The following is a 23665-nucleotide window of genomic DNA, read 5'->3' on the forward strand; positions in this document are numbered from 1 at the left end:
CTTCTATTAACTGTGTAAATTTGCTCTCTGCTGCGAGATGATAACTGTTTGTACAGCAGCAAATGATCCACTGTGAAGCTGAGCCTTTTGAACTGTTACAGATTTTATTTCTCTCTTGTTGTAACTCACTGAGTAATAACTAGTCTGCTCCCACACAGTGTTTGTATGATATTTGGATTAATATAATAGGGTTTTTGGTTTTTCTCCCCCTCTCTCTCTCCATCCTCAGCCCAACCGGGATCTAGACATGTTCATCAACGCCTCCAAGAACTTCAACCTGAACATCACCTGGGCCACGAGCTTCACTGGTAGGTCTCCACAAAAACACTGTTGGTGAGGAAACTGTGAGACAATAACAGATGATTTCCGATTATCACATAATCGTTCATTAATTATCAATAATTATTCATTATTTACATTTGGTGTTTTGCTAAATGTTGCAGGGTAGGTACTTTGTAAAAAAAACAAAAAAAACAAACAAGTATAAATATGTACAAAAAAATATCTAAGAATTCTACATTTAGAGGCTGATGTTCTTGTTAAATTTAATATTTGAGTTTATGTGGCACAGTGAGCCTCCATCAACTGTCCCTCTCTTTCTGCCGTCCAGCAGGAACCCAGGCCGGGGAGGAGATCCCCATCGTCTCCCGCAGCAACATCAAGGAGTTCAAGGACAGCTTCTCCAACGAGAACTTTGACTTCCGCAACAACCCGAACATCACGTTCTTCGTCTACGTCAGCAACTTCACGTGGCCTATCAAGATTCAAGTAAGTCTAAAAAAACACACGTGTTTTGACATTGCAGTCGAAGCTGCACTACTGTAGACGCAGGGGAAATGATGATCGTTACTGTCCAACAGCAGAGGTTTGATCCAATGCCATCGTCTTCACGATTCTTTAAACTAATCTCAACTGAGCAAACTTAATCCTGACAGACAGAGTGACATATTCAGCGTCCATTGACTGGTTCTTTGATAAGCGGAATAGAGCAGGATGTTTGGATATGACACCGAAATCTGTAAAAGAGCAGCTTTGTGCCGACGGCATGGGGGAGAAGTAGAAATGATCGTGATGCCTGGAAACTTGGGAAATGTCGAGTGACAGAGAGGAAAAGTTGAAGATGAGATAAATTCTCCTCCTCGTTGCAAAGTTTCAAAAACTTTGTGTTAAATACAAGTCATGCTGCTTCTTTTATAAGTATTGTTTATAGAGCGGTGATTGATTCGCACGTACTTCGGCGCCAGTTCCGACATTTTTGGCCGATACTGGCACCGGGATCAGAACATCTCTATCTACATCATGGCATGTCAGCTCTCCTGATGTGTCGTTCCCATATTAGGTTTATACGTGTATGTGTGCAACTCACCCACTTACACTTAGCTGCACATATTTCATATCAAAGCGCAGTGAAAAACAACTTTTCTGCTCTGCAAACCAGAAGAGTTGGCTCGTTCAAACGCCCAAATGCAAAAGTTGGCAGCCGCCGCTAAAATGTGGTCAGTGGGGGGGAGAAAGCCTTCGGTGCGCAGGAGCTCGTCCCCGGTGTTGATGTGGCTCCGTGGCAGAAGCTGCGAACAAGGCTCTGTACAGTGTGTGTGTGTGTGTGTGTGTGTGTGTGTGTGTGTGTGTGTGTGTGTGTGTGTGTGTGTGTGTGTGTGTGTGTGTGTGTGTGTGTGTGTGTGTGTGTGTGTGTGTGTGTGTGTGTGTGTGTGTGTGTGTGTGTGTGTGTGTGTGTGTGCGCGCGCTGCAGAGCTACAATTGCCGCTGCACTCGGTGAACTGCAGCCCTCGTGGGACGGTGCAGGGGAAACTGTCCCTCAACAGAGCGGCTGCTGTCCTGTGCTTACGCAATAAATCATTGTTAGACAGCAAATGCATTGGCAGTAGCGTCAGAGTCCAGTTGATTCATTGTGGCTTTTCTTCAAAGTAAAAATAAATGTTGAAACCCTTGTTTGTCCCATGTGTATTTAGCTTTTGTCTCCCATGTGTATTTAGCTTTTCTAAATACACATGTGTATTTAGCTTTTGTCTTTCTCATCCATCTGCATTGGAAACAGTTTAAATCACAGCTATGAAAGATGGATTTACATTTAATCATTTAACAGATTTGTCCAAAGTGATGTAAGCTATGTACAAATACTTGTCTCTGATTGGCTGATAGCTTCCAAAACTTATTCAGCACCTTCAAAACCTTTTCATCATCACTGTAATATTACTTTTTTCAACATTTATTGCAGAGATGTAATGTTAATCGACATAAGAGGTCCCGACTTTTCCAGCTTTTAGATTTGGTGGGTGTTTGAGTGACTTTTTACTGACTACAAAGGGCCGTGACTGAAGAGGCAGGGAGGCGAAGGACGTCAGAGTCCAGAGATCAAACAGGTCGGATATTAGTTATGTAATTAAAGTCTGTTTGATGCCAGTGGACGAACAGAAAGGCAGGATTTTTGGAGTATTATTACTATATTTGTTGTTCAGACTCTTGTCGTTGTAATCACGTTGTGCAGCATGAGGTCCACACTGGAGATGCAATTTCTTAAAAAGTCAAATATTTCCAAGAATTTCAAGTGCTTCTTATTGAGATCTTTAAAAAAAAAGGATGGAGTTAACAGTTTCCCTTTTGTCTTGTAGCTGTCTTGTGTAACCATGATGATACACTCTAGTGTCCTTATATAATAAACAGTTAGCTGTACGAAGTTTTGCTCTGACTACGTTGCATCACTTCCAGATGGTGGACTCTGGATGTTGAATACATCTTTTATATATACATATATATATATATATATATTCATGATTACACATGTAGCTGTCAATAAAATCGCTCAGCGACTCAGTGAGTTTTCATCGTACGCGTACGTGCATAGTTATTACACGAATGTTGGTGTTTTTTGCAACATGACAGGTGATACAATACTGAGTTTGATGCAGAGGACGGATTTCACGGCCAGGCCTGACTGGTGTCGGTGTTGGAGTGCGACGGCCCCTCTGGGCCTCCGGCTCCTTCCTTTGTGCCCCGTGCCGCCTGCTCAACATCTGTGCCTCTCCAATCCGTTGTGGAAGTGATTTGACTGGTTGCCCCGTGCAAGCGCCTTCCCCTCTGCCCTCCTCCCGAAGGGGAGAGGGGGGGTGGGGGGGGAAAGAATCCTGCCATGTCCTGCCTAGTTGTGAAGGCTTTTAGTTTTTTCTCAGCTTCACAACTCCCTCCAGCTGCTGCCAGGCAGCCTCAGGAGGTCACCGGTGCAGCTCCGCCACACAACAGAGCCGAGCCGAGCCGAGCTGAGCTGAGCGAGCCGTGTCCCTCTCAGCTTCCTCTGGTCCAGCTCACCTTCTGCGTTGCTGGGGGGGGCAACATGTAGAAGATCAAGCCCCCCTTCCCTGGTCTTTGAAACTAAAGCACGCAGCTTCCGCTAGCGTGTCATTAATCTTCCTCGCGCTCATGGAGCTTTGCCTTCGCCAGCGAGGTAACATTTTCCACTTGTTTTTCACTTTCACCTTCTTTTTCCTGCCACTGCTCTTGGACTCAGAATCATATATTTTTTAAGCAGTTCTTCTTAATAACCGCCCTTCATTTTTCTTACTTATGTTTTTTACTCTGCCAGCATTCAGTGCTCTCCTCTATTTGCGTGTGTGTGATCGTAGGCGGTTGATCCGTCAGTGTTGGCAGGCAGAGATCCGAGTGTTGGACGGTTCATAAACGGCAGCCGAGAAAGAGCAAGGGCAAAGTGGAATGTTAAGTTGAAACACATGCTGCATTCAGAGTGTGTGCAAGCTTAGCTCTCTCTCTCTCTCTCTCTCTCTCTCTCTCTCTCTCGAACACACCACCTCAAGGTTGCCTCTGTTTGCGTTCACGTGGTCGGCAGCAGCAGCGTTAGAACAGCGTGCATGCCGCTTGTTTTGCACTCAATCCACTTGTTGCATTCATTTCCCCCACAATCTGTTGCATTGAAATACTGTTGCAACACACATATTTAAAAAAACTGCAGATCTGATATGCGTTCCCAGCGAACGCGTATCAGATAAAAATATACAGAACTTATGTTTCATGTAATCCTTTTGACACGCCAAAGAGGAGAATTTTTAACAAACGGTCAAAGGGAATTCTGTGACGACTTCATCACAGTGGAGCACGTCGGATGATCAAAGCAGCATCGATTGCACTGAGATTAGCCAACAAGGAGTTCTCCCTCTCCCCCCTCCCCTTCTTTCTTTTTCCTTTCTTGAGGAAGAAAAGATCTGAATTTAATGATGTTTGTAATGAAACGCAAATCCCAGGCTAATTACATTAAAGAGCTGTGATCTCCTGTTCCCTGCCTTAGTGAACATGTCATGATATGGTGGAGATTAGAAACAGCCTCCAATTTAAAACCCCGCCGTGGAGCCGCAGCAGCTGCAGCGATCAGCTGGGCCGCGCCGCTCTGTGTTTCTGTGTGGACTGTGTGTTTATCTGGGACGCGCGTGTCTGCGTCTTGATAATGATCATCACACAGAGACAGTAGGAAACTGAAACAGCAGTTTTACCAGCTTGCAATAGCGGTGGAAACAATCTGACGACAGCTACTTTTTTGCTCAAAAAATGTATAAATAGGTTTAAGTAGATATGTTTAGTTTGGTGCCAACAATGACACTCACCACCATCAACCACAATGAAGAAAATCAATATAATCACAGACCAATACACAGAAAAACCAAGAACTCTACATTATATAAAAGTGCATATTGATGCACATTATATGAAGAAAAACAACTTCATCTATCCATCCATCCATATAAAATAAATCGTCCTCTTTTAGCTATTATATTAGACAAAACTCTTGACACACGTTTGGCAAAATTAAATTAGAATTCACTCAGAATCTTTAATTTTGAACAACATAATTGTGTCAACAACCAAAAAATCATAATTGCGATGCACAGTTTCTCATTTCTCTTCCATTAAGAAAGAGAAAACATTCATCTGCATTTGGTCGGTGGTTTGATTTGTTTTCCCTCCGTTCTCCTGATTCCAATTTAATAAAGAATAAAGAATGATCTGCAATACAGTTCTATCTGGCACCTGACAAACATCCACCCTCGTGCATATAAGTAGCTCACACACGTTTCAACTCCACCACATTTAAAATTCTGATCCCGTCTGTCCCTTTTGCCTCCTTTCGTGGAACCTGTTGAGCGGCCCCTCCCTCCCTCCATCCTTCCCTCCCATATCATAACGACGCTTTCCTTCACAACTCCAGTGTAGCACAAGAGGCTGTCAGAAGCCATTAAAAGCAGAATATCTCCCGCCTTAATGCCCGGCGGCAGGCTGACAGGCCCTGCTGCGAGAGCCTTCGCAGCCCCTTAAGAGTCACCCTCTGCTGGGCACATAACGAGAGCGTCACCCGGGCCTCCCGCCGCCACCGTCAGCCTGCTTCTTCGGTGACAAAGCGCCGCCGCACACGGCTGACACTTGAGATTAGCCACTACAATAACCGTTATCGCACAGCATCTCGGCAAACGCGGCCTGCTTGTATCTTTTTTTTAAAAAACGGAGCCTGAAATCATCACTGTGGCTTTTTTCCCCCCTAGCATTTTGAGAAGTGAGCGTTGTCCTTGAAGGGAACCACTGTGCCATTATAACGGGGCGTTAAGTGCCTTTAATCACCTGGAGACGTCGACTAGGCTTTGTTAGGCCGCAGTCACGCCAGTTTTCAGTTCACCAGCTGAAAGGGCTTTTTCTAAAATAAGTATTCCCAAAAGAATCCCTGCACTCACAGTTTCATACTGTACAATCTCTGGCAGTTTTGCTTTAATATTTTTCTTTACTTTTGGCTCCTGCTTTCATTTAATGAGCGCAGGACGTTTTTCTCTTAATTGCACGAACCTGACTGGCTGTCTCACTCCAACTCTGAGTCATTTAAAAAAAAAAAAAAAAAAGACTCTTTTGTGGAGCTACGCCAACATGTACACTGGAGGTGTCACAGGAAGTGAGCAGAATCAGAAAAGTGCAGCCTCTGCCTGACACTTTTCACATGTTTGTGTTATCTTAAACCTACCACTTCCATGTTTGCTATGCTGCCACAGTGATGAGTAGATACAAACTTTAGTATCAAACAGCTAGTTACATCTTTAAAGCTAAATTAAACCCAAAAAAGTTTCACGAAGGGTTAATAGTCGCTTCTGCAATAGTGAAATGGCCAAGATAGTTTTCAATAACAACAAAACAAAGTCAATCATCGTCCTATTGGTGGAAATAGGATTAGCTACATTTTGCGTAATCCTGCTAATTAAATAAACCAACATCAGACGTGGGTGAGAACATAGAAAAATGTCCCGACTCCGGAAGATTCGAGGCGAGTGACAGGCGGCTCCAACCCCGGCGCCATGAGGCAAACTCCGGGAAAATGTCCGGAGCCAATTTTTCCAGACTTTTTGTCAGAGTTCAAAACAGCAAAAGACAAATCCAAAGCAATAACTTCACAAGACAGCACATGACGTTTCTAAGATATCTCCAAATGCATCAGCAGCCAGAGGAGGAGACAACAATATTTCAAAGACTTTACCAATGAATTAATAGAAAATGAGTAAAAGAGGAAAATCTAATAAGGGCAGGAATCATTTGTTGCAGTGGCTCTCTGTCTTAAATGGCGTATTTGCGCCAGCCATCGCCATCGATCAGCCGCTCTTGACGGCGTTGGCACCGTAACCCGTCCGCTGCGACTCCCCGAGGAAACTGATCACCGAACTCCAGTGATGGATTCCTGCCGCGCTCCTTTTTACTGCTGACATCCTGTTTTTCAAAAGCCCCCTCCTGGCCTCTGGGTGGCGTGTCACTGGCACCCTGAACTGTCTCTCCGCCGCTCAACAGACTGGAGCAAAATGATCGCACTGAGGATTCGCCGCTCAACAGTAATCAACAGCAACACATTAGCGAGCCAGATGGCGCCGGGCTACACGAGTAAATTAGACCCCGGGCCGTTCGCGGAAAACATCCCCCCTCCTCACCTTCTCCTCCTCCTCCTCCCCCCCCCCGTCATCTAGCCGCGGAGGCCGATGCCTTTGGCCCCACGTTGTTCTTGTGTAAAGTCACTGTAGATTTAAATGCATCCTGTGACTCACCACGTATTTTTTTACTCATGCATATATTCTAATTCTTAAATCACATATTAAGTATTCATAGACTAATCTGACATGCACACAGCTGGGTTTTTTCCGGCTTTTGTCTTTTTTTCTTCTTCTTCTCTTCTAACCAGCCTCCTGCTTCTTCTCTTCCAGTGGAATTGTATGCAAATCCCCGCTTTGCTGAGGAATAATAAGCAGCAGCGGTGATGAGTTCTGGTCTAAGGTGTCACCTCGGAGGAAAGTGTGTGAGGGGAATTCTGCTTTCGGCAAGCCGCAGTGTCTTCGTGCTGACAGAGAGGGGCAGTGTTGTGTCGTTACAGAATTATTGTGTGTGTGTTTTGGGGAGGGGGGTGTGTGTGTGTAAGTGTGAGGAGGAGGAGGAGGTGGTGTACATCATCAATGTTACCCCTGGCAACCTTGATTAAGACAGGATGTTGTTAGCACAATTGCTCTTGTGGTGATTGCAAAGTGAATATTTCTGCCCACATGTGCAGGAATGTTTTTTTTAATTTAAAAAAAAAAATTAAAAATCATGTGGGCAGCTGGTGTGTTGCCGCTCTGACAGCCGTGTCGTCTGGGACACGGATAAGGAGACGGACTGGGAACCTCCCAGTAGTTGAGGGAGCCACAATCCCTTATATTATTGAAACTGTGATTGAACTTGCTTTACAGCATAAAAAGCACACGTTGACAACATATAATCGTACAGTAAACATGCATTGTCTGCCTTTGTGAGCATCTCTCTCACACTCACTTCTGTTCCTTTTGTCAGATCCACAAGGTCGACTCCCGTCCGACGTCTCCTTGAGTGTACAATGCTGACGACCACTTGTTGACACACTGTGCCTACATCTCTGACTCTGTTATCTATTCTTCTCTCTCTTTGCCTTTTCACAGATCGCCTTCTCCCAGCACAGTAACTTCATGGACCTGGTGCAATTCTTTGTCACATTCTTCAGGTGAGCAGCTCCTTTCTTTGCCCCTCTGTCCTGTCACTTCCCTTTACTCCACACACCACACACACACACACACACACTCACACACACACACACGTGTGTGTGTGTGTGTGTGTGTGTGTGTGTGTGTGTGTTGTGTGATGGATGACCAAAGCAGCTCGGCTGTGCACCAGCCACTGCAATGAACAAGCTGCTGCAGTTCACTGGTTGGCTGTCACCACAAACACGCACATGCACGAACATGCAACTCCCACTCATCTGTTTTATTTACACACATCATGCACACACGAGCACAGGCACACTCAATGATTTTTTTTCTCTCTCTTGTATTATCTCAGTTTTCTACCAACGAGGGCAAACAGAAGGTTCACTAGGCCCAGTATCTCCTGGGAACGTGTTCACATGTCAGCAGCACATGATTTATATACGTACATCTAGTGTATAAAGTAATCTATATAGATTTTATTGCTGGATTTACACACAGTTGACACGGAGCAACATTATCTTTCTAAAAAAAACAAAAACATCAAGACACTGCAGGAAGCTGCAGAGTAGGATTCACTGTTAGACAGTGGCTTTATGGATTTAAATGATTCCTTTGATTTAATTGGTGAAGCTTTGAACCTGCATTCTTTTTTTAACCATGAACTTTGACATCAACATATAAATTCGATAATGAACAGTTGCTTGTTTTCAGACATTTCTGCTCACAGATGACGAACGCAGCGGGAGTTTGTCAGAGTCAGACGTGTTCACACCAACGGGAACATTTCCAGAACATCTTGTGGCGTCTGTGTAGAGCAGCAGGAGGCGCGACATGGCGATAACTCCCGCTGTGGAAAGCAGAGTTTTTTATTTACAGTCATCAACGCGACCTGTGAGGTTCTTTGGACTTCAGTGCGAGTCTGAAAGCAGCTTATGTCATGTCTCTGTTGACCCGATGAACATAAGGCTACATAAGATTCACCTTCATCCTCCTCCTCCTCCCTGTTTTCATCTCAATCACCTACTGAAGAAAAGCATCATCTTCATCACCTGCTGAATGACCAGTGTCTGACCCCGTTCAGATTAACATCCGCCCCGAGTGTCCAGGTGTGAACACACCCAAGACACATCGAGGACGCATTTGAAAAAACATGAATAGCAACATAATCTGTGTTTTTTTTTCTCGATCGGATCCAATATCAGCATTCTGTCCAACTATGCAGCGGGCTGAGTTCTCCCCTTCCATTTTTCCTTCCAATATTCTATTCAAATTGATGATGACATGCGATGCGACGGCACGGAGACGGTATACGTGTTCGCACACATTTTCCTGGGACGTATCTGATATTACCTGGCTCAGAGAATCGTCTTTGGATCTCGACTGGAATTTTAAAAATGATTTGCTGACAGCAGAGCGACGGGCTGCTCGGCGGTGACGGAGGCGGCGGCGGCTCCGCTGCCAACGGCTGCGCCGCGATGAATCCCCCGGGCCCATATTTCACTTCTTCGGGAACCGCTGTAATGCGTTATGGATTTTTTTTTCTTTCGAACGAGCGGGACCGAAAATTGAGTGCACAAGTGTGTCCCTTGCATGCTTGAGTGCACGTGTGTGTGTTTATTCCTCCTGAGCATCTTACATGTTTGTGTGTGTTTGTGTGTGTGTGTGTGTGTGTGTGTGTGTGTGTGTGTGTGTGTGTGTGTGTTTGTGTGTGTTTGTGTGTGTGTGTGTGTGTGTGTGTGTGTGTGTGTGTGTGTGTGTGTGTGTGTGTGTGTGTGTGTGTGTGTGTGTGTGTGTGTGTGTGTGTGTGTGTGTGTGTGTGTGTGTGTGTGTGTGTGTGTGTGTGTGTGTGTGTGCGACTCGGAGGAGAACCGTCGGATTTCGTCAGTTATTCCAAGTCCTGCTGCTTTTTTTATTGATCCAGCAGCCGAGTGAAGGCGGAGACATTTGATCGGGGCCGTTTTTGAAGGATTATCGTTTCCCCTAGTTTGGCGACCTGCCGTTTGCCAATACAGTGTCGTTCGCTAACATTTTCAGCATCATAGGAAATAAATCCTCCTGACTGAGGTTTATTTCGTAAATGGTGTTCAGCGTTTTAAAAAAGCCACAGTGTCGTTATCCCTCACCTCACTGCCTTTGCATACAAATGCCGAACCATGCAGTTCCTCGCCCGTGACGCTTGTGATGTTCATACACATGCGTCAGCATTTGGATCTTTGCATGTCAGCACTCGACGCATGCGGCCCTGCGCCTGGCGTGTGCAGGACGCAGCCGTCTCTCCTTTTCTTTCTCCGTGGCGTCTTCCACTTTTCCCCCGTGTTTCATCTCTTGTTGTTGTTTTTGTCCCCCTGTCCTCTTCATATCTCTGCTTCCTCTCCTCCCTCCTCCCTCCTCATGCTCTCATCCTATCATTCTCCTTTCATCTTCGCTTCTCCATCTCCCTCCCTCTGTTGTGTTTTCTTCCTTCCTTTCTCCCCCTGTCCCTCCGTCTTCCTTCCCCGTTTTCTGAGACCTGCTCTTAATCCCACAGCTCAGTCTTTTTCTCTTTTTTTTGATGTGTGCGCTGCCTGCCACTGATTTCAGCACAGATGAGCAGAGACCCTCAAGTGAGCGAGCTCGCAGCCTCGTCCCCGTTTGCTTCTGGCTCTTGGGGAGCTGCATTGTTTGTGTTGCGGGCGAGGAGAGGGATGCTAATTAACGTGAAAACTGTTTGCTCTTCTTCTTCTTCTTCACTCCGACTTTCACTTTCCGTCTTAATCTCGCTCTCTGTCTCTCGGTGCTGTCTCTCGCCGTGTGGCATGTTCCCCCGTGGGGACAGATGAAGGTGGTGCCATCCCGTTATCTGCAGCACCAGCGACGATCTCCCCCACATGCATTCTCCAGCCACAATGCGATTCCAAACAGGCGTTAAACATCAACAGCAAACAGATGCATTAACACATTCACATCCAGTGACGCAGCACTTTTCTCACGTTGAATTAACACTATTTTTTTAACCTGTTAAAAATCGTGGACAGTCGTTTGACAGATTGTTTTCTCCGGCTGAGCAAATTGAACGTTTTCCTCCTGGCCTGGAAAAAGCTCAAGTGAAAATCTCCAAAACAATTTTTTTTTTTGGAAATGCATTGAAATGTATTCTTGACTTTTTCTTTTCTTTTTTTTTTTCCTTTTCTCCAGCTGTCATGTTTTTAATCTTAAACTTGGCCGCTGCAGAAGAAAGCGCTCTTTGAAGTGATAGTGACCTGATTGACAAATTTTCTCGGCTACATCAGGCCAGACCGCTGGAGGAAGCTGAAAAAGAGCCCTCGTGAAATGCAACTTTTTTCCCCCTCCTCCACACTGCATGCTGGGACATATTTGTCATGGAAATATTACTGCGGCTGTGGCTGTTTTCCCATTCCGACTTCATACATCATCTTTTTTCTCGCGGCCAACTTTTCCTTTTCCCTTTTTCTCTGAATAGTTTATCTTGTTTATGGAGCAAAAAATGTTCAGCAGAAGCTCCTCAGCGAAAGAGGTGCATATGAAAGTGGGACTTAACCTGCAGAGATTACATCTGTGCACGTCTTGGAGAATTGATGGCGCTCGGAATGTATAATTAACAAAATTAAGTAACGACACTTAAATGGTCTATTTTGCCAAAGGCAGACGTTTTAGTGCAGCGGAATCTGTGGAATCAGCCTCTCGCAGCACTGTGGGCAAAACAAGAGACATAATGTTTTGATATAATTTCAGATGAAAAAGGAACAAGAAACTGTCAGGTTTTTTTAGGGACGGCATCCGGCTCCTCACCTGCAGCCGGTCCCTGTTCTTTGTTCTGGGACCAGTGTTCATTTTCAGTTTTGATGTACACATCAAAGTAACAGAAGGAAAAGACTTTCCGAACCGTTGTTCTCGAACACTGACCACATCTCAGACGTCCTCTGTGGTGTTTACTTTCAAAAAACTTTGGTTGTAATAGTCAGCGAGGCCTGATGTGCCAGAAAATGCTGCTTCCTCCGGGACCGCACCTCTGTGCTTCTTGACAGGTGATATTAAAATAACTTTTCGGTGGACACTTCCATTCAACACGAGTGCTAACTTTGTATTTTTAGAGAAGGAAGTTTTCCCTGTGGCCCATAAACCCTGATGCTGGCGGTGTCAAGCACCTCAAAGTGTCACTACTCAGATACGTGAGCGTGCAGGAAATCCTCAGACTCTTAGATGATAGGATCTGATCTGTAGCCTATTTTCATACAATCTTCATACGCCATATGCACGTAGACATTACAAGTTGCAGACCATGATCAGCATCTGCTAGGGCCCGAAACCACCATTCAAATGTCTACAGGCTCACATGGCGATACAGGACGATAGAACTGAGATCCTCCAACCTCATCCTGCTGCCACCACCGTCTCTGGTGCAGCTCGTCGAGAGCTCATTACTTTACTAATAAGAGGGGAGGGGCCTTAAAGAGACATGATTAAGATACGTTTACGATGCGAAAACTTTAAATCCATACTTTCAAATCATGGACAACACGATTATCATGAGAGACCAACACAGAGCTCATGACCCAGCACCTCTGCCTCGTCAACACCTTTTGAAAAAATGTCATCCTCTTTGAGATGAATTATTAAAAGCTGAAATGTATTTAAAAAATCATAATTCACTCACTGTGTAGCGTGTGTTTGAAATGATTCATGATTTATATATTTCTTTTTTTACAGTTTGAAAAGAGAGGAGGGTTGTAATTTATTTGTCTGGGCAGACTATAGACCTTAAAGGACGGGCTACCAGACGGTTGTGTGTGTGTGTGTGTGTGTGTGTGTGTGTGTGTGTGTGTGTGTGTGTGTGTGTGTGTGTGTGTGTGTGTGTGTGTGTGTGTGTGTGTGTGTGTGTGTGTGTGTGTGTGTGTGTGTGTGTGTGTGTGTGTGTGTGTGTGTGTGTGTGTGTGTGTGTGTGTGTGTGTGTGTGTGTGTGTGTGTGTGTGTGTGTGTGCGATGACAGGAATGAATCACCCTGCTGCCATCAAGGCGACTTCAATTTTTTATCTTCTGTGATAAAGAAGAAGATTGGCTCACAGTTAAAGTTTTTGCCAAAACTAAAAAAGGAGTAGGTCTCCCATATCCGAGTGAAAACAAATCAACAACAAACAGTCTTTTACTGCCCCTTTAAATCCGCCAGACAACGTTTCCTCACCTCTACCAGACCCTGAGTGGGCGAGCAGAGAGCGAGCAGTGTTCCACTCGCTGACCTTGGTCTGAACCGTTTACCTTGTTAGAGCAGAGAGGTGATTAGTGTCGTCACTCCCACATCCCGACGAGTCAGCATCCCATCCTCTCTCTCTCTGCCTCCCACTCTCATCTCTCCCCCTCCCCCCTCCCTCATCCTCACCTGTCGAGACCTTTAACTTCTGGTGCTTAAGCCGCAGCAGCAGTTGCATCACCAACAGGTTTTCAAAATGCTAAAAATTACACTTTTTAGGGGAAATGAAGGGCAAACAGGAAAGACCGGGCATCGTAATATAATCAGTGGTACTTAATCGGTATATGAACATGGATTATTTAATTATAAAGAAGTTCAGAACAGTTTAATACATTTTCATAATAACAACAAAAATATAGATGATTTGTATCAATACTGCCACAGGGAAGAGAGGTAATTAGCCAGCTAATCTCGCCTGTGACGTCTGTTTCAGAACACTGGTGGGGAACTGAAAATCTGTTATTAATATTTGAATTGTTGACATGAATTTTATTTTAAAGGGTTAGTTCACCCCCCAAAAAACAACTAGTCCTCACTTGCCCTTAGTTGAGGTTTTTTTTGGCCGATACTTGACGTATCTGCCTCTGCGGCCGTCCTCCGCCACCCTGATACGATGGAGGTATAATGGAATATATATTTGGAAAACTCAACAGCAGCGTGTCTCTATCTGGACACACTTGTCTCACTTACTCCTATTTTTACTTTCCTTTAGTTTGGTTGTTCCTACCGCTGGAAATAAGGGAGAGCGGACACCGACCTAACTGTTGTCAAGCAGGCGCCGGTCCTTTGGAGAACTGGTCTAAAAGACAGGCCTCCAAACTATTAAAAAAACAAATCTCTATTTATTATTGGTGACACGTTTCAGGCTTCTTCGTCTGAAAACATCTGGTCGTGCTGATTCCAGTGGCTTTTGGTTTTTGACGAAGTAGCTTCACCCATTTACAAAAGTTAGTGTAAGTTAAGTGCGTCCTGTCCTTTTGAACCGATGTTTTCGTTGCCCAGAAAGTAAGTCAAGACATTGGCCACTCTCGAAAATATGGCTGCACAGGCATCCAACACTTGCGAACACCTACTGAGCCGCGCGTCTCTCCGTGTCGGCCCCTCGGGCTCATGAGGACAGGCGAGTGGCAACTCATGCATATTTCGTCAGCGGGAAGTGGCCTGCAACAGGACATGAATAATTCTGTTGTCGCGATCGTCACGTTACTGCCTCGGCCTCTTTTAAACACAATCTGCACATTTGGACACGGGGGCAAAAAATAAAAAAATCTTTCAACAGTCATTTAGACAAACACGCTGAGGAAAAAACGCTTTATTTAAACATGGGAAGCAGCTGTCCACTCAGTGGAGCTGTGTGTCCTCCGAGCTGTGTGATTGTCCTTCGCACGCACTAACACACACACACACACACACACACACACACACACACACACACACACACAGTGACTGGTTCTTATTCTCCACTGCATCTTTAAGGCGTCTGACCGCAACCTGCATGAGTTGAGCAGGGGGGGGGGTCAGCTCAATAAAATCAATTCCAAATGTCAATTCAAATTGCGACCCGTTTACGACAGACAACAGATCATTCTCAGTTATTCGCCCGGTGGTATTCGGTCCGGAGCGGCTTCATTATCGAGCACAGAGCTCAAATTTCAGAACGAGATCCATCACAGCGCTGAGCTGAAAAGGAAAGTGACATTGACCCCCCCCCTCCCTCCCCTCCCTCCTGTGGCGTGGAGCAACACAACGCGGCTCCCTGCTCGCTCCCAACACAAGTTTGTGTTTCGCACACAAACATCAGCCCGCGTGAGCGTCAAGCCGCGGTGACAGGCCCGGGGTTGATTGACAGCAGGACGGAGTGCAGGGGACGCCGCGGCACGGAACGTCAACCGTAGCCTTGATTTCATCCGTTCTTCCAGCTGTCAAGCAAATGTTCAAACTTTTAACGGATGAGTTGCATAAACATAAACAACCCCCCCCCCCAGTGGTTCCAGGTGGTACTACTGTTTGGTCACAGTCGTAAAAGACGCCAGTAGGCACGCAGGTACTTTTCCTTATAGGAAGTTGTCATCACCACTTATAATGGAGGAGAAGAAAGAAGTTTGTACATGTTTTCTGGCTCCTCGCATTGACGTGCGGCAGCATTGGCATCACAGCTTACTCGACGCCAGCTCAAGTCAAGGAGCTTCTCTCCACAGACTGAATGCTCATCCATATCCTTTGTGTCGTAAATCGACCCGTCTTTTTTCTGCCAGGAGAATACCATGGTGAAGGCTAAGACCTATATGGGACCAATGTATGTGAGTGTGGTGTCAGCTTTAACATCATAATGACAAGTTTAAGCCCAAAAGTCGTCTCTGTGCGCTTTAAAGGAATCACAGTCTGCGGCTACGTGTCAGTTGCTCGCAGCTCCTCTCTTTGTCCGTCCTCTATCTACCCTCTGTTTATTAAAATGTTCCCATGCGTCCAAACTCTCAATTCACCCGGGAGTTTGTTTCAAACGCGCCCAGTGTTTGTGTTGCCCTCAGCTTTGCCCCCTCGCGGCGTTGACTGACAGCAGACCTTCTCTCTCTTCCTCCCCGAGACACCTGAGGAAGGAGAAGGAGCGGCAGCGAGACACTCGACACACGTTCAAGCCCTGTGTGTCTGTCTGTCTGTCCTAAGGGGCCTCCCTGGGCACTCGGCAGGGGCTGCCGCCGGTGCCGTGCCACAATCTCCTCTCCTCTAAAGCTTTTCACTTCCGCCTCTTTCTCCACGTGAATCTCTGCCTCCTCTCACTCGCTTCATCTTTGTCTGAACCTTTGCTTCTGCATCGCCGCCTTTCCAATTTCTTTTTTTTCTTTCTTTGCTTGCTCTTTTTTTCCTTTTTCCCACCTTTCTTTCTTTCTTCCTCCCATATTTCCAACACTCTTTTCATCTTCCTCCCCTGCCTGCCTCCCTCCGTTCTCACTAACCCCCCTTTTCCCCCCTTCCTCCATCTCCCCTTTTTAATCCGCCCTCTCACTTTCTTTAACACTCCATCTTTGTATCTGACCTCATTGTCAGGTCATCGGCGGCGGAGCTGGAGAGAGATACAAGTGGAAGATGGTGCCGATAGATAGAGAGAGAGAGAGAGAGAGTGCACGATGTGCCTCGCGGCTATATCTTCTTCCTGATAGGTCCACAAGGAGCTGAGAGCAGCTCCGCGTCCGATTAATAATGAATGAGTCGGATCAGTAGGTTTGACTGCACGCGTCCACTCTCTGCTCCACCTCCTCCTCTTCCTCACCTGTGATGAGCGGTGCAGGAGAGAGACGCGGGGAACGTGAACTGGGCCGCGATGCACTCCAGGGGAGTCCCGAGAGGGAGGCCGGAGCTCTTCTTCCCGTCCGAGCGGCCTCGCGTCCACTCTCCCTCTCGCTTCCTTTTTCACGCCCATTACGTGAGCTCTCAGGCCTTTTGTTGCCGTTTCGGTCCAGATAAGTTCTGACAGGTTCATACAAGCGAAAGCAGAAATGCTGGACCGGCGCTGGACTTCTCATGCACCAGGCTAATAATAAGACCAGCACGGTCGTTGTTGTGCTCAGATGATTTTACTGCTCGGAATGAGAGGTGAATATGCTCCATTCAAATTCCCTCGGCTGCTTCTGAAGCTTTTTTTTTTTTTTTTCTTCATTGCAGCTTTTCACCGCTGCTTCCTCTTTCCAGAGATTACATCTCAGATCTTCTACCAAAAGACATTCATCAACTTCTCAGTCTTCCTACAGGCTAATCGTAGTGCATTCATTGCAGCTGCAGTGGCCAGATTTACAGTAGAAAGTGTGTGAATTAGTGTTAAGGAATTCATAATAATTTTATGGAACTTCCACTTTGAAAAAGAGCAATTTACAAACCACAAGAGCTGCACTTTTAATGTGTTTCTCGTCACCTCCTCGTGATGAACGATAACTGTTTGTGACCAATTAAATTATCCAATTTAAATCTATGAATGACCAAAAAATTATTCTGCTGCAGCAAGCCTGCCATTCTGCCTCAAAGAATCCAAAGCCAAATTAGATTTTGCTTTTAGTCTAGCTAACCATACTTAAAAGAGAATCATGGCGTGCGTGCGTGCGTGCGTGCGTGCGTGCGTGCGTGCGTGCGTGCGTGCGTGCGTGCGATTCAGTCAAACAAACTTATCAGCGATCGTGAAATGGCATCTGGCTGCTGAGTATAGTTTTAATATCCCGTCCCGGTGTAAAAAGCCAGCGGCCGGATTAGTATTCAGCCGGCTGCAGACAACAAAGCCGGCCTGGTGGTGTTTGCCCTGTGGCTGTTGTTTGTTGCTGACGGGTGTTAGCCAATGACACGAAGGAGCTCACCTCTCTAGCCTCAGCGACTCGTGGCCGTAATACACTCGCTCTCCGTCGCTTGTGCACTTGAACTGTAGCAGACCACTTGTATTGTATGTGAACCCGATCTCATCAAGAAAGTTTGGACTCATATACACTAAGACTTTTCTTTACTCATCTTCAGTTGCATTGTCGTAAAGTGAACCTGTACTGCAGCCACCGTTGGTTGCCAAAGAGAGCATGTCAAACATGCTGTATATTATATCCAGTAAAAATAAGATTGTCTGTTTAGTTTGATCATATCACAATAGGAAAACCAAATTATTTATGACTTATACTTTATGAAACAAATTAAGCAAATTTAGGATTTTGATCAATTTCTTTCAAGGCTGTGTTCCCTCATTAGCTGCCAGAGAGAAAAACAATATTTTATGCATAGAAGTATATAGTATATATATTTTAAAGCCCCTGATTTTTAAAGGTACACCGTTGATTTTTTTTTGTTTTGCGTCTGCCCACTGCAGAGGCAGCAGCAGTCGGTCGCAGCAGTGTGGCTATAAAATGAGCAGCAGCGAACCATCAACTCAAGTAAACATTGCAGGTTTGAAAGCCTTCAATAAAACAACTTTGTGAGGCAGGAAGTGCATCGGCCATGTTTGTTTGTCCTTGAGGACGCACTCACAGTGTGATCTGGTGAGAAACACTGACCGAAGACAAAAACTGTGATTGTTCACAATGAAAACTCCACCGGGCATCTAAAAGGTAAAAACAGGTAGATTGGGATTGTTTGATTTTAGGGGTTTTTTTTTCAGGTTATGAGGAAAATTACTTTCCATTGAAGGAGAAATCAATCCAAACAAAGACTGTGTGACTGTCGACACGTCTCATCTGAAATTAGAAGTTGAGTGTTGGTCCTTGCCACTTTGACATGTCCCGTTTATGAGCGTTGTTTCCGATCAGATTGCCTTTTATTCTCACCTTTCCTTCGACCTTGAAGGCGAGAGGGAGAGAGGGTGTTGTTATCTGGCAGAGAAGAGGTGGCAGGGCGTCGGGGGAACTTCATCCAAAGGGAGAAAAAAAGTTTTTCGAGTGGGTTTTTGACAACAAAAGAAAAGCACAACGGCGACATTCATTGTCCAACAGATTTTCTCCCTCCGAAGGGCTTCGCTGTCTTTGTAGCAATGGTTTCTTACGGCTCAAGACAAGCCTCCCCATTTTTCTTGGTCGCCAGGGTGACGAGTCCCGCCCCCCCCATGTGACTTGTTGCCTGGAAAAGGAGCTTCGGTGATGACGGCAACGCCTGTTGAGAGAGAGTTGAGAGATCTTCAACAGCTGGCACTCAGGCCTTCAGGCACTTTTGTAATGAAGACAACCTGACTTGAACGTGGCATCGGGGCTTGTTAGCTTTTCTCAGTCCTGGTTAAAAAAAAAAAGCATGAAATACCAGAATGTGCTCAATTGCAATGTGGACTTAAATGGAGATGGATCTATTCACAGTGAGTGTTGGCTGTTGTAGCCCCGCAGGCTGCACAGAGCTCCATGAATCTCCACAGTCAACTAAGTCACGGAGCGTCTGACAGAGTCAACGGGCAATAAAGTTTCTTGGACTTCTTGCGAATTGGTTGTTCAGCTTAAACTGGGGCAAAGTGCTGATTAAACAAGATGCAAATGTGACTGGAGTTGCTGCATTCTGAATGTAGCTGCTGTGAAGCAGCCTTGTTGTGACGTTCCTTCATGAACCTGTAAGATTCAGTAAACACATCCATTGACTCCTGGCACCAGCTCCATAGGATGTGATTCACGGCACCGTGGCCTTTTTAGCTCCTCTGTCAGAGTCTCCAACAGATGCTCTGTCTGTTTCTTTTAACCGCTCCAGTCTTCGCTTGATAATCGCCCCTGGAACTTTATGGCATGCGGTCGTATGGACGCAGCGCAGCGACGGCACTTCAAAGGAGAAGTGAAGTGCGGGTTGTGGTGAAGCAGCATCTGCTCGGTGGACGCTCCTTTCTGTTCCCTGTGAGAAGCTCCAGGTGTGATGGAGTGGCGAGGGAGGTGGTGCTGCAGATGGGCGGGGGGGAGCTGAAGCCTGACGAACTTGGCCAGTTTCCCTCGTGGAGGTCGAGATCAAATCGAGCGCACTGCTCTGTCTGTTTGGATCCGCCTCTTTACGTTGACCTCAGCTTGTATTTGGACTCATTTCCTCTTGTCTTTCACCATTACCCTCCACGCCTCTGTGGTATTAGTTAAGGGAATCCCTCGAAGTTGCCCTTAAGAAGACCCCAACTCTCTGAGGCTGAACCAAAACATGCCGGCACATTGCCGCTCCCTTGGCGTTCTGGAGTCGGAGGCGTGACGTGTAACACAACAGCGCTGGCGTCCGTCCAGCAGTTTCTCCTCCGACCTGCGTTTAACACGCAGACATTGATCCGGCTCTGTGGCCACGTCCACTGGTGCCAGAAAAAACAATCTCCCCCCTCGTTTGATGCTCATACCTTTTTACAGCTGTGTTAAAGAGGCCATTGTCTTTTCCTTCTCCTTCTCCGTCCTTTGTCTCCCGCTCCGCTTCTCCCGCTGAGCAGGGAGGCCTGATATCTATTCACGTCGGTCATTCATCAGCGCCGCGTCGCTCTTTAAGCAGTGAGCAGGAAGCAGAGATCAATGCGATGGCTGAGCGGATGGATCGCTCAAGAGTCCTCTTCAGCCCGGAGAGATAAGGGGCATTTTTTTTCTTTTGTGAATGGATGGCACATTTAAAAAGTCACACAGGGTGAGCGGCGATGAATAAAGATCGGAACGCATCACAGTATTAAAAGGAGTTGAGGCGTTTGGATTGAGAAAGAGGTAAAAAGTTCTGTGAAACATCTGCGAGGAGTCTCGCTGGGATTCCGTCTCGACGTGGAGCTTCTAATTAAATCCACTTCCAAACCTCTGAAAGAGAATAAACAGGCATTGTTCCTGTGATCTTGAATGTAATTAAAAAAAAAAAAAAAGTCGGATGCACTTGAAACAATCAAGAAAAGAAAAAAAAAGGATTTTTAGGGAAATTCAAAGCCAAGGTTTTTTTCTGCCTCCGGGTGGTTGAATGTACGAAGAAATCAGACGGTTGCCTCTTTACCCACCAGTCAATCCAGGTCATCTCACACTGCAAACTGCTGCATGGAACATGATGTAATCTCCAATTTCTTATTTTAAAAAAAAAAAGTGGAAAAATACAGTACATAAAAATAACCTTTAACAAATGACGATACGCCAAAAAAGTGTTTTTACATAACTCCACAGGAATCCTAACAGATGACATTTCAACATGTCCATTCAGGACATTAAGTAAAACTTCAAATAGAAACCAATCAACACGCTACCGTTTGCCAAACGTTTCCGTCTGCAACATCCGGTGTTTGAATGCACACGACTGCTGATACGAGCTAAATGGTAAAGTGGCTCGTAAACTTCATCTCAACTGCTGAGATGAATTTAGATCACAGGGACGCGGACGCGTCTTCTGGTCGAGGTGGTTTTCATTATGTCACTAATTCATCTGTTAAAACTTAATACACATTACAGTAACACATCTATTTGGTCTTATTGGGACATTCAGTGTCCTGCTGCCCAGTCGTCTTCCTGTTTGTGTTCACACAAGTAGAAAAACTCAAGGCATCCTAGATGACATAAAACATAACTGTACAAATTTCTATTTTCATAGTTTGATGGTTTCTGCGGGAGGAAACTCTTCTTAAGTGGATGTTTGGATCACCGGTCCTGACGCGTTTTTTTTGTTTGTTTTTTTCCCATCACGCTGCTGCTGATACTTCTGCTCATCAGCAGCCGCTTGGCAAAACTGAAGTGAGCTCCGAAATACCGGGAGCCCGGGCCAGACAGATACAGGAACGCTGACAGGAAATCAGCGGCAAGGCGTGACAGGCAGGGAATGAAGTTGAGATCGCAGGAGATGTTGTCTCTGATGTATTTGTGCAGATACACACACACACACACAGTCACACAGTCACACAGTCACACACACACAGTCACACACACACACTCACACACTCACAGATGCACTGTCTTTGTTTTTATTTTCTTGGTTTTCTTCCTTTCTTCGACATGGCTTCCGAAGTGTAAGTGTGAAAGCAGTCAGGGGAAGTGAAGTGAACACACACACACACACACACACACACAGTGACACTAACAAACAACCTTTGCGAAACACGTCCACCCTCGAGGCGATTTTGTGCACGGAGCAAAGAACACTCGGGATTTGATTCCTTGTATATGTCTTATTTGCTCAAATGTGGGAAAACTCTGGAAATGGAGCAGGGGTAAAGAAAAAAATAAAAAAAAATTCCCAGTGCTCCAAAATGGTATCCAGCCGAAAGGAAGCGAGAGTAGGACAAATAAATCAAGATGACAGACAGTGACAACTTAACTTCACAATTCAGCAGTGTGGTGGAACTGAGTAGAAACACACATCCAGAAATAAGTATACGCCCATTGAATACACCTCACGCTGACAAATACATTTATTAATACATTAGTGAATGTGAAAGTGCATACATGTAATGGTGTTGACACAGGAAACAGTCTGGGGTCTGACTTAGAACCTGACCTCTTTTTTTTGTGCCACATCAGAGTCGATGACGACAGCTGAGCATCGCAGGGGCGAAATATGTAAACTGTATATATTGCTAATCGAGCAGTGACAACTTTTTATATTGCATTAATGCCATTTCATCATGATGTCATCGAGATGTCATTTACACCATGGGATGACGAATGTGTCTCTGATCTTGTCGGTTGCGAGAGTCAATGCATTACTATGACGTCATAACAAGGCCATCATGATGTAATTCTTCGTGTGATATTTTTTAAAAATCTGTATAAGCCTCATGTCGTGTCTACAGTCCTACATGATGCAGAGATATCTGGAAAAATGAATTCCTAAACTATGCATGATGTAATTTTCTGACACCATATGGTGGGAAACACTTAAAAGAAAATCAACATAAGCTTTAGATTGTCTCTCGAGCCCCATTATTTGCAGTTTACTTGTGTTTTTCCGACCACATTTTTCTTGACCTTGACCATGAGCTTTGACCAATCGTCTCCAAAAGCTAATCCTCTGCAGATGCCCTCCTTAGTAACATCCCCACCAAGCTTGGTGAAACTGTGTCCTTGCATCTTTGAATAATTTTGTACACACGCACACAAACAAAACCCTGCTTCCAGGTTTTTGTTTGCAGGGCAACAAACAAGGAATCAGGCAGATGAGCAAACTAAGGTCTGGAGAGACAACTGTCGAGTGTATATATATATATATATATATATATATATATCTATGAAACATGGTGACTATGTAAATGTCAACAGGTGTGTGCGGGGGCGGAGCAGCCAGCAGGTGTGAAACCGGGCAGGAGGGAGGGGGGGTGGTCGTCTGGATCTGAACTAACAAGAGAGTTGGTGGCAAAGAAAACATGGAACTGGCAGAACATAAATGGGATGTGATGACACCCTCGTCTCTCAACAGCTGCTTCCTGCATGTCACGCCGTTTTACACTCGCACTTTTTTCTCTCCGACGTCATTCTCTGGTATTTTATGTTTCCGCAACTGTGAAGATATTTGCAGCTTTGATTCTTTTGTCTGATCCCATTTCGTACACTTTCCCCAAACAGGCTTCTATTCTTTTTGGAGTGGTGTCTTTTACATAAAAAAGAGGACTATTTCTTGATGTTTGAATAACTTCTCTCCATATCTTTAGGAATTTGTTATTTGAGTTTTTCTTACCATAACATTCTGTTAGATGTGGGTTATACGCAGCAGAAACTGCAGCGGCGTCAAAGTGACTTTAAATAATTCTCGTGGCGGAGCAGCTGCTTATGACTTTTTTATCAAGGAGGCAAAAAAACCCCCTGAAGCTTCAGACCTGTAGCTCATTAAATAGTAACATAGACTGATGTTGGCTGTAATCACCTCCTCTGCCGAAAGCACACGTGAAAAGTTGTACTTTTGAAGAAGAAACCAGTTTTTCATTCATCTACTTATCACACCCGTATCCTAGCACTCAGATTTTCCCTCTTGCTCG

At 45.3% G+C, this 23665-nt stretch overlaps 1 protein-coding gene across 3 annotated transcripts in view; it reads left to right on the forward strand.

The window, feature by feature from the left end:
• The window catches only part of atrn (attractin), a 111946-nt gene that overhangs the window by 48061 nt on the left and 40220 nt on the right, over positions 1-23665 (forward strand). The window contains exons 23-26 of one of the 3 annotated variants that reach the window (XM_047337543.1): positions 230-308; positions 611-768; positions 7992-8053; positions 8748-9671. In XM_047337543.1, the coding sequence (XP_047193499.1) occupies positions 230-308; positions 611-768; positions 7992-8053; positions 8748-8877 (429 nt within the window). In that variant the 3' untranslated portion in view covers positions 8878-9671. Of the gene's footprint in view, positions 1-229; positions 309-610; positions 769-7991; positions 8054-8747; positions 9672-23665 lie in introns of those variants that run through there. The other 2 variants (XM_047337542.1, XM_035609641.2) reach the window with 2 other exon arrangements.

The sequence above is a fragment of the Scophthalmus maximus genome, chromosome 15 (assembly GCF_022379125.1).
Source record: "Scophthalmus maximus strain ysfricsl-2021 chromosome 15, ASM2237912v1, whole genome shotgun sequence".
Lineage (NCBI taxonomy): Eukaryota > Metazoa > Chordata > Actinopteri > Pleuronectiformes > Scophthalmidae > Scophthalmus > Scophthalmus maximus.